At 39.9% G+C, this 17,836-nt stretch overlaps 1 protein-coding gene across 3 annotated transcripts in view; it reads right to left on the reverse strand.

Moving 5' to 3' along the window:
* OCA2 (OCA2 melanosomal transmembrane protein) overlaps window positions 1–17,836 on the reverse strand; it is a 271,619-nt gene that overhangs the window by 138,175 nt on the left and 115,608 nt on the right. For all 3 annotated transcript variants that reach the window (XM_029225950.1, XM_029225951.1, XM_029225952.1), the window contains exon 14: window positions 15,535–15,673. In XM_029225950.1, the coding sequence (XP_029081783.1) occupies window positions 15,535–15,673 (139 nt within the window). The remainder of the gene's footprint in view (window positions 1–15,534; window positions 15,674–17,836) is intronic.

The raw sequence follows: 17,836 nt of genomic DNA on the forward strand, positions 1-17,836 counted from the left end.
TTCAAATATTTTCTCAGGCTCTTTCTCTCTCTCTTCTCTTTCTGGGACCCGCTATAATGCAAATGTTGGTGCATTTAATGTTGACTCAGAGGTCTCTTAAACTGCCCTCGTTTGTTTTCATTCTTCTTTCTTTATTTTATTCTCTGGTAGTATTTCCACCATTCTGTCTTCCAGCTCACTTATCTGTTCTTCTGCCTCATTTATTCTGCTATGGATTCCTTCTAGTGTATTTTTCCTTTTGGTTATTGTATTGTTTATCTCTGTTTTTTTATTCATTATATCTTCCAGCTCTTTGTTAAACATTTCTTGTATCTTCTCGATCTGTGCCTCCATTCTTTTTCCAAGATTTTGGTTCATCTTTACTATCATTACTCTGGATTCCTTTTGGCTAGATTGCTTATCTCCTCTTCACTTAGTTATTCTTCTGGTTTTTTTTTCTTGTTCCTTCATCTGAAACATATTCTTTTGCTGTCTCATTTTGTCTAACTTTCTGTGACTGCACTTTCCGTTCCATAGGCTGCAAGGTTGTAGTTCCTCGTGCTTCTGGTGCCTTCCCACTGATGGATAAAGATGGTGGGCAGGGCCATGTCCAGAGGTGTGTTTATTATTTTTTTTATTGAAGTATAGTTGATTTACAGTATTGTACCAATCTCTGCTGTACAGCAAAGTGTCTCAGTTTTGCACATATATACATTCTTTTTTTAAAATATTCTTTTCCATTATGGTTTATCACAAGAGATTGGATATAGTTCCCTGTGCTATACAGTAAGACCTTGTTGTTTATCCATTCTAAATGTAATACTTTGCATCTACCAACCCCAAATTCCCAATCCATGCCTCTCCCTCCTCCCCTCCCCGTTGGCAACCACAAGTCTGATCTCTATGTCTGTGAGTCTGTTTCTGTTTTGTATATAGAAGGGGTGTTTAGAAGTGGCTGTGGGCTTAGGAAGATTTTAGGCAGCCTGTCTGATGATGGGTGGTGCTGTGCTCCTGCCCTGTTTGTTTTGCCTGAGGCGTCCCAGCACTGGATCCTACAGACTGTAGGGTGTCACCACGTCTTGGTGACAAAGTGGCAACCTCCAGGAAAGCTCAGGCCAATGAGTACTCCCTGATACCTCCACCACCAGTGTCCTTGTCCCCACAGTGAACCACAACCAACACCCCCACCTTCCCAGGAGACTCTCCAAGACCAGCAGGTAGGTCTGGTCCAGGCTCCTATGAAGTCACTTCTTTTTCCCTGGGTCCCAGTGAGCATGAGACCTTGTGTGTGGCTTCCAAGAATGGAGTTTCTGTTTCCCCCAGTCCTGTGGAGCTTCTGTCATCAAGCCCCACTTGCCTTCAAAGCCAAATTCTTTGGGGGATCCTCCTGCCAGTGCCAGGCCCCCAGGCTAGGGATCCTGATATGGGGCTCCAAACTCTCACTCCTGTGGGAGAACCTCTGTGATATAATTATTTTCCAGTTTGTGGGTCGTCCACCTGGTGGGTGTGGGATTTGATTTTATCATGATTGCACCCCTCTACTGTCTTGTTGTGGCTTCTTTGTCTTTGGATATAGAATATCTTCTTTGGTAGGTTCCAGTCTCTTTTGTCAACAGTTGTTCAGCAGTTAGTTGTGATTTTGGTGTTTTTGTGAGAGCAGTTGTGCTCAAGCCCTTCTACTCTACCATCTTGTCTCCTACCCTTCAGGACATTCTCTAGCCTAGTACTGTTTTTTAATTACTCCTCTGAATTACATATTAAGTATTAATTTTCTTTGTGAATATTTTAAAAATTAATTTCAAATTTTATTTTAATTTGATAATCTGTCTTCTTCCTATTTCAGTTCACTGATTAACAACCAAATAATGCCAAATAATTGTGCCCATCATGTGATGCAAATGTATAGCTGTGATGTCATTATTGATAATGAGACTTTATAAATTACTCTCTGCTAAAGACACTATACCTGGAACTATGTGTTCATTTGTGTCTCCATACAAATAAATATTCTCATATCTCTGAACTACTACAAAATGAATTAAAACCACTCTTTGTTATCCACAAAAAGACATTCATTAGATACTTTTTCTGCAAGATATAGTTTAACCCCTAAAATGCAGGGAAAGTCATTAAGTGGAAGACAAGGAATGTCATCTTCAGTAAAACAGGACAGCCCTAAAGCCATGTTCCCAGAGGATGCCACTTTCACACAAAGCTGGGTAAGTAGCCTAGGCTGAGCTTCAGTGCAACGAAAGAGGATGTTCACCTCCAGGGCCCTCTGTGTGTTTTTGCAAAAACCTCACCTTTCTCCCTTACAGTCAGGTTTAAACTCTGGATATTTAAAACAGCATGTCAGGATGCCATGGAAGAATGGGAATAGTCTGACAAACTGCTGTTCCCCTTCAGCTTTCTATGTGACTTGGTAGAGGTCCAGGACCCAAAGCCTGTCTTGGATCACATCCCACTGTTTAGTCAGAGCATTCAGACCTAGGACTCTAAGGACAAGTTTAAAATGATGTAGAGTTAACTCAATTTGTGTCCAAAAAAGGCACTACACCTGGGGTTTTACATTAAAACTAATGTGGGGACTTCCCTGGTGGTGCAGTGGTTAAGAATCTGCCTGCCAATGCAGGGGACACGAGTTCAATCCCTGATCCAGGAAGATCCCACATGCCACGAAGCAACTAAGCCTATGCACCACAACTACTGAGCCTGTGCTCTAGAGCTTGCGAGCCACAACTACTAAGCCTGCATGCTGCAATTACTGAAGCCCACATGCCTAGAGCCTGTGCTCCACAAGAGAAGTCACGACGAGAAGCCCACACACCACAATGAAGAGTAGCCCCCACTCGCTGCAACTAGGGAAAGCCCATGCACAGCAACAAAGACCCAACACAGCCAAAAAAAAAATGAAACCACATGATGCCAACCAGGGGAAGCTAAGTTATTGCGCATTCATTAACATATTGTCATAAAAAGAAGAGACAAACAACAGAAATGGAAAGCAGAGTTCTAAAATCAGTCATAAATTACAGTAGCCATGCTCTCACTTGAACTATTTCTATACCTATTCTACTGAAAAATATTTTCTATAAGAAATTTTAAAGTTTTAGCCTTTTAGCATTTATGTCTGAGATCCCTGTTTGAGTTAACCTTTTGATAAAGTGGGAGGTGTGGACTGAAGTTTATTTCTCCTGCATATGCATGTCCATTTGTTCCAGGACTATTTGTGAAAAAACTGTCCTTTCTCCACTTAGTTGGCTTAATTTGCACCTTTGTCAAAAATCACTTTGTCAAAAGTCATGTATGTGAGGATTTATATCTGAACTCCCTACTTTATTCCATTTATCTATCCACCTATCTTGATGCCAGTACCACACTGTCTTTGTTAGTGTGGCTTTATAATAAGTAGTGGAATTAGGTAGTACTAGCCCTCCCAATTTGTTTTGCACTTTAAGAGTTGTTTTTGACTATTCTGGATACTTTGAATTTCCATATAAATTTTAAAATCAGTTTACCAATTTCTAAAAAAAAAAAAACTTGTTCTGCTATGGTTTTGATAGGAATTGCATGAATCTACAGATCTATCTAGGGAGAACTGATACCTTAACGATATTGAGTCTTCTGATCCATGACCAAAATATATCTCCCCATTTATTTAGATCTTCTTTAATTACTTTCTGCAATATTTTGTTGTCTTCTTGCATATGTTTGGTCAGATTTACCCTATTTTATGTATTGATGCTATTGTAAATGGCATTTTTATTTCAATTTCCAGCTGTTTATTGCTAGAATATAGAAAACCATTACTTTTTCTATATTGATCTTGTACCCTTGTCAATTTTACTTATTATTTCCAGGAGCTTTTTTTTTTTGTAGATTCCTTCAGATTTTCTACATGGACAATCATGTCATATGCAAATAAAGACTTAATTCTTCCCTTCCATTATGGATGCCTAATATGTCTTTTCTTGACTTATTGTACCAGCTAGAGCCTCCAGTAAAATGTTGCATTTACGTGGTGAGAACAGACATCTTTGTCTTGTTTCTGATCTATGGAGGTATTCAGTTTTTTCCATTTAACTATGGTGCTAGCTGTAAGCTTTTCATAGATGCTTCTTATCAGGCTAAAGAAGCTCTCTTCTTTCCCTAGTTTATTGAGAGATTCTATCAGTAATGGATGTTGAATTTTGCCAAATTTTTTTCTGCATCTATTGAGATGATCATATGGATTTTCTCATTTAGTTTGCTAGCAAATTGCACTGGTTGATTTTTCAAATATAACACCAATCTTCCATTTCTAGGATAAATTCCACTTGATTGTGCTGTATTATCCATTTTATATATTGTTAAATTGGATTAGCTAATTTTTTTAAATTTACATCTATGTTCGTAAGAAATATTTGCCAATAGATTTCTTATCCTGGTTTTGTCTGGCTTAGGCATCAGGGCCTTATAGAGTTAGTTGAGAAGTATTCTCTCCTCTTCAATTTGCTGTAAAGTTTGTGTAGAATTGGTGTTGTAGCATTATTTCTTCCTTAAACCTTTGGTAGATTTCACCAAAGAAGCTATCTTAGCTTGAGGTTTTTGTTTGTTTTGTACTTTCTGGGAAGGTTTTTAACTACAAATTCAATTTCTTTAATAGATATAGGGCTACTCAGGTTATCTAGTTCTTCTTGAGTGAGGTTTGGTAGAGTGTGTCTTTCAAGAAAATTGTCTATTTTATCTAAGTTGTCAAATTTATTGGCATAGAGTTGTCCACAACACTCCCTAACAATGCCTAATGTCTGTATGCTCTTTAGTGATGTAACATCTCTTTTCCTGATATTGGTAATTTATGTCTTCTCTCTTATTTTCTTCATCAGTTTGGCCAGAAGTTTGTCAGAATTATTTATCTTATCAAAGAACTAGCTTTTGCTTTCATTGATTTTCTCTACTGTTTTTCTGTTCTCCATGCTGGCCTGTATTTCTTTCTTCTGCTTACTTTTAGTTTAACTTGCTCTTCTTTATCTAGTTTCTTAAGACTGAAGCTGAGGTCACTGATTTGAGACATTTCTTCTTTTCTAATATTGGTGTTTAATGGTATAAATTCCCCTCTGAATACTGTTTTAGAGCAGGTACCAGAAAACTACAATTGCAGGCTGGAATATAGACATGCACATTCATTTATGTGTTGTCTGTGGCTGCTTTCCTGTGACAGTGACAGAGTTGAGTGATTGCCACAGAGACCATAAGGCCCACATGCCTATAATACTAATTATACGGACTTTTAAGAAAAAGTTTGCTGACTCCTGCTTGAGAGGAATCCCACAAATTTTGTTTTCATAATTCAATCCAAAATACTTCACAATTTCACTTTTGTCTTTGACCCTTGGAATTTTTTCACACAGGTTTTTCAATTTTCTGTAGCTAAAAATAGCTATATTTAAATAGATCTTTAAAATACATTTTTTAATAAATGTATTTATTTATTTTTGGCTGCTTTGGGTCTTCATTGATGCACATGGGCTTTCTCTAGTTGTGGTGAGCAGGGGCTACTCTTCAATGCAGTGCGTGGGTTTCTCATTGCAGTGGTTTCTCTTTGCTGCAGAGCACAGGCTCTAGTGCACAGGCTTCAGTAGTTGTGGCATGCAGGCTCAGTAGTTGTGCCTCACAGGCTCTAGAGTGCAGGCTCAGTATTTGTGCTGCACAGGCTTAGTTGCTCCATGGCATGTGGGATCTTCCTGGACCAGGGCTCAGACCCACGTCCCCCGCATTGGCAGGCAGATTCTTAACCACTATGCCACCAGGGAAGTCCAAAAAATAGCTATTTTAAAAATAATTATTTCTTATTATTTCCAAAATGAAATATCCAAGTCAAAGTGTAGCTCTTGAAAAAGTAAATGACCCATTATGCCTTTTTTTACCTGTGGTATCATCAGTCTACAACATTATATAAGTTTTATGTAATTTCATATAATTATGGCATGGCCTAGTTTTCTTCATGTTTCTTGTGCTCTGACTTCATTGAACTTCCTGAATCTCTGGGTTTATATCTTTCATAAAATTTCAAATTTTAAACCATATTTTCTTCAAATATCTTTTTCTGTTCCCCTCTCTCCTTCAGAGACAAGAACTACAGATATATTAGGCCACATGAAGTTTTCCCCTAGCTCACGAATGTTTTTCATTACTTTTCACTCAGTTTTACTTTGGACCTATGTCTTCAAGTTCACTAGTCTTTTCTTCTGTAATTCTTAATTTGCCTTTTTAATCCTAACAAGAGATTTTTATCTCATACATTATAGTTTTCATCTTTAGAAGTTTGATTTGGGTCTTTTTAAAAAATATCTTTCATGTTTCTGCTTAGCTTAATGAACATCCGGAATACAGTTATAATAACAGTTTTAATGCCCTTGTTTGTTAATTCTAACACTTTTGTCTATTCTGGGTTAATTACAAATGGTTTATTCATATTCTCCTCGTGATAGATCAAATTTTCTTGCTTTTTTGCATGCCTGGTAATCTTTGATTGGATGTCAGATATTGTGAATTTTACCTTGTGGGCTGTTGGATTCCTAGATTCTTGAGGTTTGTTCTTGGATGCAGTTAGACTACTTAGAAACAATTTGATTATTTGGGGTCTTTAAGATTTATTAAGTGGAATCAGGGCAGTGTTCAGTCTAGAGCAAATTACTTACCAATATGAGGCAAGACCCTTCAGTGTACTCTATCCAATGCCTCATAAATTAAGAAGTTTACAGTCTTCCTGGCAGGAACAGACATTATTCCTAGCCCTGAGTGTATCAAGCACTCTTTCTTCTAATCTTTTTGAGTTGTTCTTCCCCTGGACACAGGGAGTTTCCCTCTCTCTCTGTGCAGCTCTTTCCTCTCTGGTTCTCTGTCTTGAAAATTTTACCTGCCTTGGTCTCTCCAGAGTCAGTTCTATCCCCTCAACTCCAGGAATCTGGTGGGATCCACATGGGTTCTCTCTCCCTGCCCTGCATCCTGGAAAGTCTCTCAATGCAGTGAGCTGGGGCAATCATAGGCTCATTTCATTTGTTTCCCATTTCTCAGGGATCACTGCCCTTTTTTACCTGATATCCAGTATCTTGATTACCACTGTCTGATTTTGGTTTGTTCCTGGTTTTGTTTTTTGGATTTTGGTTTATTTTCTTTTTGGATGTCTCAAGCAAGAGGGTAAATACAGTCCCTGTTACTCCATCTTGGCCAGAGAAGAAGCCTTTTTTATCCATGTATATCCACATACACACATTCTGAGACTACATGCACGAAAATATTAAGAGAATTTATCTCTGGGTAGTGGTATTATGACAGTTTTTTATTTGTGGTGTGTGTGTGATTTACATTTTCTAAAATAAATGTATTATTGTAAAATAAAAATAATAAAACAATATTTTTCTCTGAAAATAGTGCTCTCCCATGCGTATGCAGCCTATCCTGTGTGAAAGGTGCCCCCAAGGCCGATCACGGGGCTCTACCACTTTCTGCTGTGCTCATGTGATATGATGGGGGGCCTGCTGCTCAGCTCATGCAGCAAGACAGGTGAAGTGTCACAGGTGGTTTTCCAGGGAAACCAGGGAGTAATAAAGTTGAAGTATTAAAGTATCTAAGTTATACCCTGAATCTCTAGAACATTAGCGGGCTCACAAAATGGCCATCAACACCTTAGAGCCATGATCTCTCAAAGGCTTAAATATCTTTATGAAAGACAGTCCATATACACAAACAAACTGACACACTTCACAGACACACAGGCATAAACATATCATCTATAATAAATGACACCAATTTGGAAGCATTTTTGCTGATACTTCAGAGAAGAGATATTGGGAAAATTCTAATGACCAAAGAATGACAAATGAAAACTAATTGTAAAATTTAATTTTAACTCTACGATACATAAAATACCATTTGCATTCTCTTTAACGCTTTGTTTTTATTTTAGTGTATGAAGAAATTATATATTAATAGCAGCTTTCCAAAAATCCCTAAAGACCTTCATTTTCTAACACTATTTTTTTTTAAAATTCTTACATTCTTCATCAGTGAATTCATCCACCTCAGTTGAAAGGCAAGAGGGGACAGATCATTTTATTCTTAATATTAGTTTCAAGAAACCTCAGTTCCCATTAATATAACATACTATGACTAAATAGAAAATGTAATCATTTTCTTAAAATTTTATCAGAATAAGAATGAAATCAGGCAGAATCAGGGAGGACCTTCAAGATGGTGGAGGAGTAAGACGTGGAGATCACGTTCCTCTCCACAAATACATCAAAAATACATCTACAAGTGGAACAACTCCTACAGAACACTTACTGAACGCTGGCAGAAGACCTCAGACTTCCCAAAAGGCAAGAAACTCCCCCACGTACCAGGGTAGGGCAAAAGAAAAAGGAAAAAACAGAGACAAAAGAATAGGGACAGGATCTACACCTCTGGGAGGGAACTGTGAAGGAGGAAAGGTTTCCACACACTAGGAAGCCCCTTCAATGGTGGAGACGGGGGTGGGCAGAGGGGAAGCTTCAGAGCCACAGAGGAGAGTGCAGAAACAGGGGTGCACAGGGCAACGTGGATAGATTCCCACACAAAGGATCTGTGTCAACAAGCACTCACCAGCCTGAGAGGCTTGCCTGCTCACCTGCCAGGGTGGGTGGAGGCTGGGAATTGAGACTCGGGATTCGGAGGTCAGATCCCAGGGAGAGGACTGGGGTTGGCTGTGTGAACACAGCCTGAAGGGGGCTAGTACACCACAGCTTCCGGGAGGGAGTCCAGGAAAAAGTCTGGAACTGCCTAAGAGGCAAGAGACCATTGTTTTGGGGTGCACAAGGAGAGGGGATTCAGAGCACCACCTCAACGAGCTCCAGAGTTGGGCGCAAGCTGCAGCTATCAGCACAGACTGGCATGAAATGCTAAGGCTGACCCTGCAACCACCAAGAAGCCTGTGTGCAAGCACAAGTCACTATCCACACCGCCCCTCCTGGGAGCCTATGCAGTCTGTCACTGCCAGGGTCCTGTGATCCAGGGACAACTTCACTGGAAGAACACACAGCACGCCTCAGGCTGTTGAAACATCACACCAGCCTCTGCCACCACAGGATCACCCCGCATTCCATACCCCTATCTCCCCCTGGCCGAGTGAGCCAGAGCCCCCTAATCTGCTTCTACTTTAACACCATCCTGTCTGGGTGGGGAACAGATGCCCTCAGGCAACCTACACATAGAGGTGGGGCCAAATCCAAAGCCCCAGCAGCTGTGCGAACAAAGAAAGGAAAGGGAAATTTCTCCCAGCAGCCACAGGAGCAGCAGATTAAATCTCCACATTCAACTTGATGTACCCTGCATCTCTGGAATACCTGAATAGACAACAAATCATCCCAAAATTGAAGCAATGGACTTTGGGAGCAACTGTAGACTTGGGGTTTGCTTTCTGCATATAATTTGTTTCTGGTTTTATGTTTACCTTGGTTTACTATTTAGAGCTTATTATCATTGGTAGATTTGTTTATTGAATTTGTTGCTCTCTTCCTTTTATATATATTTTTCCCCCTTTTTCTCTTTTTGTGAGTCTGTATGTGCATGCTTCCTTGTGTGATTTTGTCTGTATAGCTTTGCTTTTACCATTTATCCTAGCGTTCCGTCTGTCCGTTTTTGTTTTTTGTTTTCGTAGTATAGTTTGTAATGCTTGTAATCATTGGTGGATTTGTTTATTGGTTTCATTGCCCTCTTCTTTCTTTCTTTCTTTACTCTAATTATGTTTTTATTTTTAATAATCGGTTTATATTCTAATACCTTTTTTTCCTTTCTTTTTTTTTTCTCGCCTTTCTTCTGAGCCATCTGGCTGACAGGGTCTTTGTGCTCTGGCTAGGTGTCAGGCCTGAGCCTCTGAGGTGAGAAAGCTGAGGTCAGAACATTGGTCCACCAGAGACCTCCCAGCCCCATGTAATATCAAATGGCAAGAACTCTCCCAGAGATCTCCATCTCAATGCTAAGACCCAGGTCCACTCAACGACCAGCAAGCTACAGTGCCGGACACCACTTGCCAAACAACTAGTGAAACAGGAACACCACCCCACCCATTGGCAGAGGCTGCCTAAAATCATAATAAGTTCACAGACACCCCAAAACACACCACTGGATGCAGTCCTGCCCACCAGAAAGACAAGATCCAGGCTCATCCACCTGAACACAGGCACCAGTCCCCTCAAGCAGGAAGCCTATACAAACCACTGAACCAACCTTACCCACTGGAGGCAGACACCAAAAACAACAGGAGCTACAAACCTGCAACCTGCAAAAAGGAGACCCCAAACACAGTAAGTTAAGCAAAGTTAGAAGACAGAGAAATATGCAGCAGATAAAGGAGCAAGGTAAAAACAGCCCTGACGAAACAAATGAAGACGAAATAGTCAATCTACCTGAAAAGAATTCAGAGTAAGGATAGTAAAGACCATCCAAAATTTTGAAAATAGAATGGAGAAAATATAAGAAATGGTTAACAAGGGCCTAGAAGAACTAAAGAGCAAACAAATAATGATGAACAACACAAAAAATAATATTAAAAATTCTCCAGAAGGAGTCAATAGCAGAATAACTGAGGCAGAAGAACAGATAAGTGACCCGGAAGATAAAATAGTGGAAATAACTACTGCAGAGCAGAATAAAGAAAAAAGAATGAAAAAAAATTGAAGACAGTCAAAGAGACTTCTGAGACAACATTAAATGCACCAACATTCGGATTAGAGGGGTATCAGAAGAAGAAGAGAAAAAGAAAGGACCTGAGAAAATATTTCAAGAGAATATAGTTGAAAACTTCCCTAATATGGGAAAGGAAATAATCAAGTCCATGAAACGCAGAGCATCCAATACAGGATAAATCCAAGGAGAAACATGCCAAGACACATATTAATAAAACTATCAAAAATTAAATACAAATAAAATAATATTAAAAGCAGCAAGAGAAAAGCAAGAAATAATATGTAAGGGAATCCCCATAAGGTTAACAGCTGATTTCTCAGCAGAAATTCTGTAAGCCAGGAGGGAGTGGCAAGATATATTTAAAGTGATGAAAGGGAAAAACCTACAACAAAGATTACTCTACCCAGCAAGGATCTCATTCAGATTTGACATAGAAATTAAAAACTTTACAGATAAGCAATAGCTAAGAGAATTCAGCACCACCAAACCAGTTTTACAACAAATGCTGAAGGAATTTCTCTAGGAAGGAAACACAAGAGAAGGAAAGGATCTACAATAACAAACCCAAAACAATTAAGAAAATGGTAATAGGAACATACATATTGATAATTACCTTAAAGGTAAATGGATTAAATGTTCCAACCAAAAGACATAGACTGGCTGAATGATACAAAAACAAGACCCAAACATATGCTGTCTACAAGAGACCCACTTCAGACCTAGGGACATATACAAACTGAAAGTGAAGGGATGTAAAAAGAAAATCAAAAGAAAGTTGGAGTAGCAATTCTCATATCAGACAAAACAGACTTTACAATAAAGACTATTACAAGAGACAAAGAAGGAAACTACATAATGATCAAGGGATCAATCCAAGAAGATATAACAATTGTAAATATTTATGCACCCAACATAGCAGCACCTCAATACATAAGGCAAATGCTAGCAGCCATAAAAGGGGAAATCGACAGTAACACAAAAATAATAAGGGACTTTAACACCCCACTTTGACTAATGGACAGATCATCCAAAATGAAAATATATAAGGAAACACAAGCTTTAAATGACACATTAAACAAGATGGACTTAATTGATATTTATAGGACATTCCATCCAAAAACAACAGAATACACTTTCTTCTCAAGTGCTCATGGAACATTCTCCAGGATAGATCATATCTTGGGTCACAAATCAAGCCTTGATAAATTTAAGAAAATTGAAATCGTATCAAGCAGCTTTTCTGATCACAACATTATGAGAATAGATATCAATTACAGGAAAAATCTGTAAAAAAATACATGCACATAGAGACTAACTAATACACTACTTAATAACCAAGAGAACACTGAAGAAATCAAAGAGGAAATCAAAAAATGCCTAAAAACAATTGACAATAAAAACATGATGACCCAAAACCTATGGGATGCAGCAAAAGCAGTTCTAAGAGGTAAGTTTATAGCAATACAATCCTACCTCAAGAAACAAAATAACGTCAAATAAACCTTTACACCTAAAGCAATTAGAGAAAGAAGAACAAAATTAGCAGAAGGAAAGAAATCATAAAGTTCAGATCAGAAAAAAATGTAAAAGAAATGAAGGAAACGATAGCAAAGATCAATAAAACTAAAAGCTTGTTCTTTGAAAAGATAAACAAAATTGATAAATCATTAGCCAGACTCATCAAGAAAAAAAGGAAGACTCAAATCAGCAGAATTAGAAATGAAAAAGGAGAAGTAACAACTGACACTGCAGAAATACAAAGGATCATAAGAGATTACTACAAGCAACTATATGCCAATAAAATGGACAACCTGAAGAAATGAACAAATTCTAAGAAAAGCACAACCTTCTGATACTGATCCAGGAAGAAATTGAAAAAATAAACAGACCAATCACAAGCACTGAAATTGAAACTGTGATTTAAAATCTTCCAACAAACAAAAGCCCAGGACCAGATGGCTTCACAGGCAAATTCTATCAAATATTTAGAGAAGAGCTAACACCTATCTTTCTCAAATTCTTGCAAAATATAGCAGAGGGAGGAACACTCCCAAACCCATTCTATGAGGCTAACATCACTCTGATACCAAAAACAGACAAAGATACCACAAGAAAAGAAAATGACAGGCCAATATCACTGATGAATATAGATGCAAAAATCCTCAACAGAATACTACTAAACAGAATCCAACAGCACATAAGAAAGATCATACACCATGATCAAGTGGGTTTTATCTCAGGAATGCAAGGATTCTTCAATATATGCAAATCAAACAATGTGATAAACAATATTAACAAATTGAAGGAGAAAAACGATATGATCATCTAATTAGATGCAGAAAAAGCTTTTGACAAAATTCAGCACCCATTTATGATAAAAAACCTCCAGAAAGTAGGCACAGAGAGAACTTATATCATCATAATAAAGGCCATGTATGACAAACTCACAGCCAACATCGTTCTCAGTGATGAAAAACTGAAAGCATTTCCTCTAAGATCAGGAACAAGACAAAGTTGCCCACTCTCACCACTATTATTCAACATAGTTTTGGAAGTTTTAATCACAGCAATCAGAGAAGAAAAAGACATAAAATGAATCCAAATTGGAAAAGAAGAAGTAAAATTGCCACTCTTTGCAGATGACATGATACTATACATAGAGAATCCTAAAGATGCCACCAGAAAACTATTAGAGCTAATCAATGAATTTGGTAAAGTAGCAGGATACAAAATTAATGCACAGAAATCTCTTGCATTCCTATACACTAATGATGAAAAATCTGAAAGAGAAATTAAGGAAACACTCCCATTTACCATTGCAACAAAAAGAATAAAATACCTAGGAATAAACCTACCTAGGGAGACAAAAGATCTGTATGCAGAAAACTATAAGACACTGTTGAAACAAATTAAAGATGATACCAACAGATGGAGAGATATACCATGTTCCTGGATTGGAAGAACCAACATAGTGGAAATGACTATACTACTCAAAGCCATCTCCAGATTGAATGCAATCCCTATCAAACTGCCACTGGCATTATTCACAGAACTAGCACAAAAATTTTCAGAATCTGTATGGAAACACAAAAGACCCCGAATAGCCAAAACAATCTTGAGTAAGAAAAACAGAGCTGGAGGAATTAGGCTTCCTGACTTCCGACTACTACAAAGTTACAGTAATTAAGACAGTACAGTAATAAAACTTAAAAGCTTTTGCACAGCAAAGGAAACCATAAACAAGATGAAAAGACAACCCTCAGAATGGGAGAAAATATTTGAATTAGGCTTCCTGACTTCCGACTACTACAAAGTTACAGTAATTAAGACAGTACAGTAATAAAACTTAAAAGCTTTTGCACAGCAAAGGAAACCATAAACAAGATGAAAAGACAACCCTCAGAATGGGAGAAAATATTTGCAAATGAAGCAACGGACAAAGGATTAATCTCCAAAATATACAAGCAGCTCATGCATCTCAATTTCAAAAGAACAATTAACCGAATCCAAAAATGGGCAGAAGACATAAATAGACATTTCTGCAATGAAGATATACAGATTGCCAACAAATATATGAAAGGATGCTCAACATCACTAATCACTAGAAAAATGTAAATCAGAACTAGAATGAGATATCACCTGACACCGGTCAGAATGGCCATCATCAAAAAATCTACAAAAAATTAATGCTGGAGAGGGTGTGGAGAAAAGGGAACCCTCCTGCACTGTTGGCGGGAATGTAAATTGTTACAGCCACTATGGAGAACAGCATGGAGGCTCCTTAAAAAACTGAAAATAGGGCTTCCCTGGTGGCGCAGTGGTTGAGAGTCCGCCTGCCGATGCAGGGGACACGGGTTTGTGCCCCGGTCTGGGAAGATCCCACATGCCACGGAGCGGCTGGGCTCGTGAGCCATGACCGCTGAGCCTGCGCGTCTGGAGCCTGTGCTACGCAAGGGGAGAGGCCACAATGGTGAGATGCCTGCATACCACAAAACAAAAAAAAGAAAAACTAAAAATAGAACTACCATATGACCCAGAAATCCCACTACTGGGCATATGCCCTGAGAAAACCATAATTCAAAAAGTGTCATGTACCACAATGTTGGCTACAGCTCTATTTACAATAGCCAGGACATTGAAGCAACCTAAGTGTCCATTGACAGATGAATGGATAAAGAAGTTGTGGCACATATATACAATGGAATATTACTCAGCCATAAAAAGAAATGAAATTGAGTTATTTGTGGTGAGGTGTGTGTACCTAGAATCTGTCATATGGAATGAAGTAAGTCATAAAGAGAAAAACAAATACCATATACTAACACATATATATGGAATCTAAAAAAAAAAAAAAAAAAACCAGGTTCTGAAGAACCTGGGGAAGGACAGGAATAAAGATGCAGACGTAGAGAATGGACTTGAGGACACAGGGATGTGGAAAGATAAGCTGGGACAAAGTGAGGGAGTGGCATTGACATATATAAACTACCAAATTTAAAATAGATAGCTAGTGGGAAGCAGCTGCATAGCACAGGGAGATCAGCTCAGTGCTTTTTGTCCATCTAGAGGGGTGGGAGGGAGACGCAAGAGGGAGGAGATATGGGGATATATGTGTATGCATAGCTGATTCACTTTGTTATACAGCAGAAACTAACACACCATTGTAATGCAATTATACTCCAATAAAGATGTTTAAATTAGCGGATCAGTCACCTAACTTCCCACTCTCAAGATGACCAAAAGCACTTCATATGAAGAAGTGACATCCATTCAGGGTAAAATTTTATTAAGTGTGCAGGTAAGCTGCACACTTATATTTATTGGAAGCAACCCTGTTATACTGATACATACCATTTTCCTCAACTCCTCGTTGGAAACAATAATGACATTTGGTGGGTCCCCAATGGCAGTTGCAGCTCCTCCAATGTTTGTGAAGATCACTTCTGCAATCAGGACTTGTCTTGGATCAAGATTGAGCACCTCACACAATCTGTCATGAATGGAGGAAAATGAAAACAGTCCCGCTATTCACATTGTGAATTGCCCATGTGAGACTTAATTTTTTTTAAAGCACTTGCTTGTACAAGGGAGGCATGTGTGTGCAGGTGCTTGTGCACATGTGCACACACACACACCTGTGAGAAGGGCAATGTTGAGGGGTAAAAAACGACAACAGTGTTACAGAGCTACTGGATAAATTTGACTCTCAGCATTAGATTTCTCTGAAAATTAACATAAAACCCATCTGAACCATCCATGTGAAAATATACTCCTGCCTCGCCCCCACAGGTCTGGAGGAAGCACTCAGGGTGCAGGACCCTGTGCAGGACAGGCCCTGGCACAGATGAATGCATCTTTGCCACCAGACCCCTCTGAGTAGGATGAGGCTAGAGCATAAAGCACCGCCACCCAGTGTCTCACACCATGCCTGCCAACCTAGCTCCATACCCACCTTACACTTTTCAAATGCTGATGCCCTAAGCTTAATATTAACAAGGAGCACACACTCTACAGCAGTGGTTCTCCACCTTGGCTACACACTAGATTTGTCTGGGAATCTTGACAGTCTTGCTGCCCAGCTCACAACAGATCAATCCCTGGGCCTGGGCCTGGGCAGCAGCGTTTAGAGCTCCGCAAGTAGGTCCACTGAGCACACAGTTGAGAAAAGGCTACTCTAAAGAAAGTTTAGGAAATACCTCATGGTATTTCCTCCTCCACCTGCCCATCACATTGCCCACTTCCTTACAGAAGCCAGGCCTGGGTGTAGAAGTTGGAAGTGAAGGGTGTTCCTGCTGCATTCAAGGGTCATTTTTTTTTTTTTTGCCACTCCACGGCATGCAGGATCTTAGTTCCTTGACTAGGGATTGAACCCATGCCCCTTGCAGTGGAAGCGTGGAGTCTGGGAAGTCCCTCAAGTGTCCTTTCTACCACCTCCCAGCTCAGATCACAGCCAGCAGCTCTTCTGAGGGGGACTGGCCTACAGAACCGTGTGGAAGCTGAGAAGGGAGCAGTGTCCAGGGACCAGGGACAGGGATGAATCCAAAAAAGAGGAACAGACCCCAATCAGCAGCAGAAGCTATGAGCTTAGGATGCCCTGGCTCTGCTTCTAGCAAGAAAAGGATTAGTGCATGCTAACCAGCAATGCCAGATCTGGCTGTTTAACTGTAAAGACTAGCGCTACCCAATCCAGACAAAGGCAGAAGAAATGTGATTAAGTTTATAGAGTCATGAAGAATATGGTAATATAAACAGTGAATCTGAGCACCCCAACATTTCAATCTTGAAAGATGTAATTTTTAGACTAATAAATGGAATTGCTATTCTCACATAAAATTACAAAGCCAGGGCTTCCCTGGTGGTGCAGTGGTTGAGAGTCCGCCTGCCGATGCAGGGGATGTGGGTTCGTGCCCCTGTCCGAGAAGATCCCACAGGCCATGGAGCGGCTGGGCCCATGAGCCATGGCCGCTGAGCCTGCGCATCTGGAGCCTGGGCTCCGCAACGGGAGAGGCCACAACAGTGAGAGGCCCGCGTACCAAAAAAAAAAAAAAAAATTACAAAACCAGTTCCTAGAACACTAAGGATATAAACAAATCCCAGCAAGGCTGAGACAACCCTCAGCTGCCCAGGTTATACAGGGATGCTGAGAACGTGGGTGCCATCATCAGAGAGTGCAGTGACATGCTGGAATCTGGCACATTGTGAGATGATTTTCAAACCAGTGTCAGCAGCAGAGTTGCCCTGGTTGAAGTGGGGTGGGTGTGAACTGCCTCTTGCCCCCTGAGGTGTCCTAGGGGCAGGGTTGGTTTTAGCATGTGCTACAGTTTACAACGCCCTCCATCCCGCATTTACCCTCAGAAGAACCCTTAGGTACTGGGAGGTGCTATGCTCCCTGTGCAGGCACGCTGAGTCCAGCGTCCCTCCCCCTCAAATCTATATTTGCATGTGGGCCATGACAATGTAGTCAAGCTTGCAGAAGCCTGAGCAACGGACTGACTTGTGACAATGCAGGCCAATCCGTGGGGTGCTGCCCGCTGTCTGCTCCTCTCTAACCTTCATTCTCCTCTCCCCACCCCACACTCCAACTCCCTCCTCCTCTGAGGGTCACTACCCTTCCAACAACAAAAGTATTGCCCAGAATTAGTCCTGAGCTCTG

Source organism: Monodon monoceros, unplaced genomic scaffold, assembly GCF_005190385.1.
Source record: "Monodon monoceros isolate NGI ecotype Baffin Bay Population unplaced genomic scaffold, NGI_Narwhal_1 Super_Scaffold_16, whole genome shotgun sequence".
NCBI lineage: Eukaryota > Metazoa > Chordata > Mammalia > Artiodactyla > Monodontidae > Monodon > Monodon monoceros.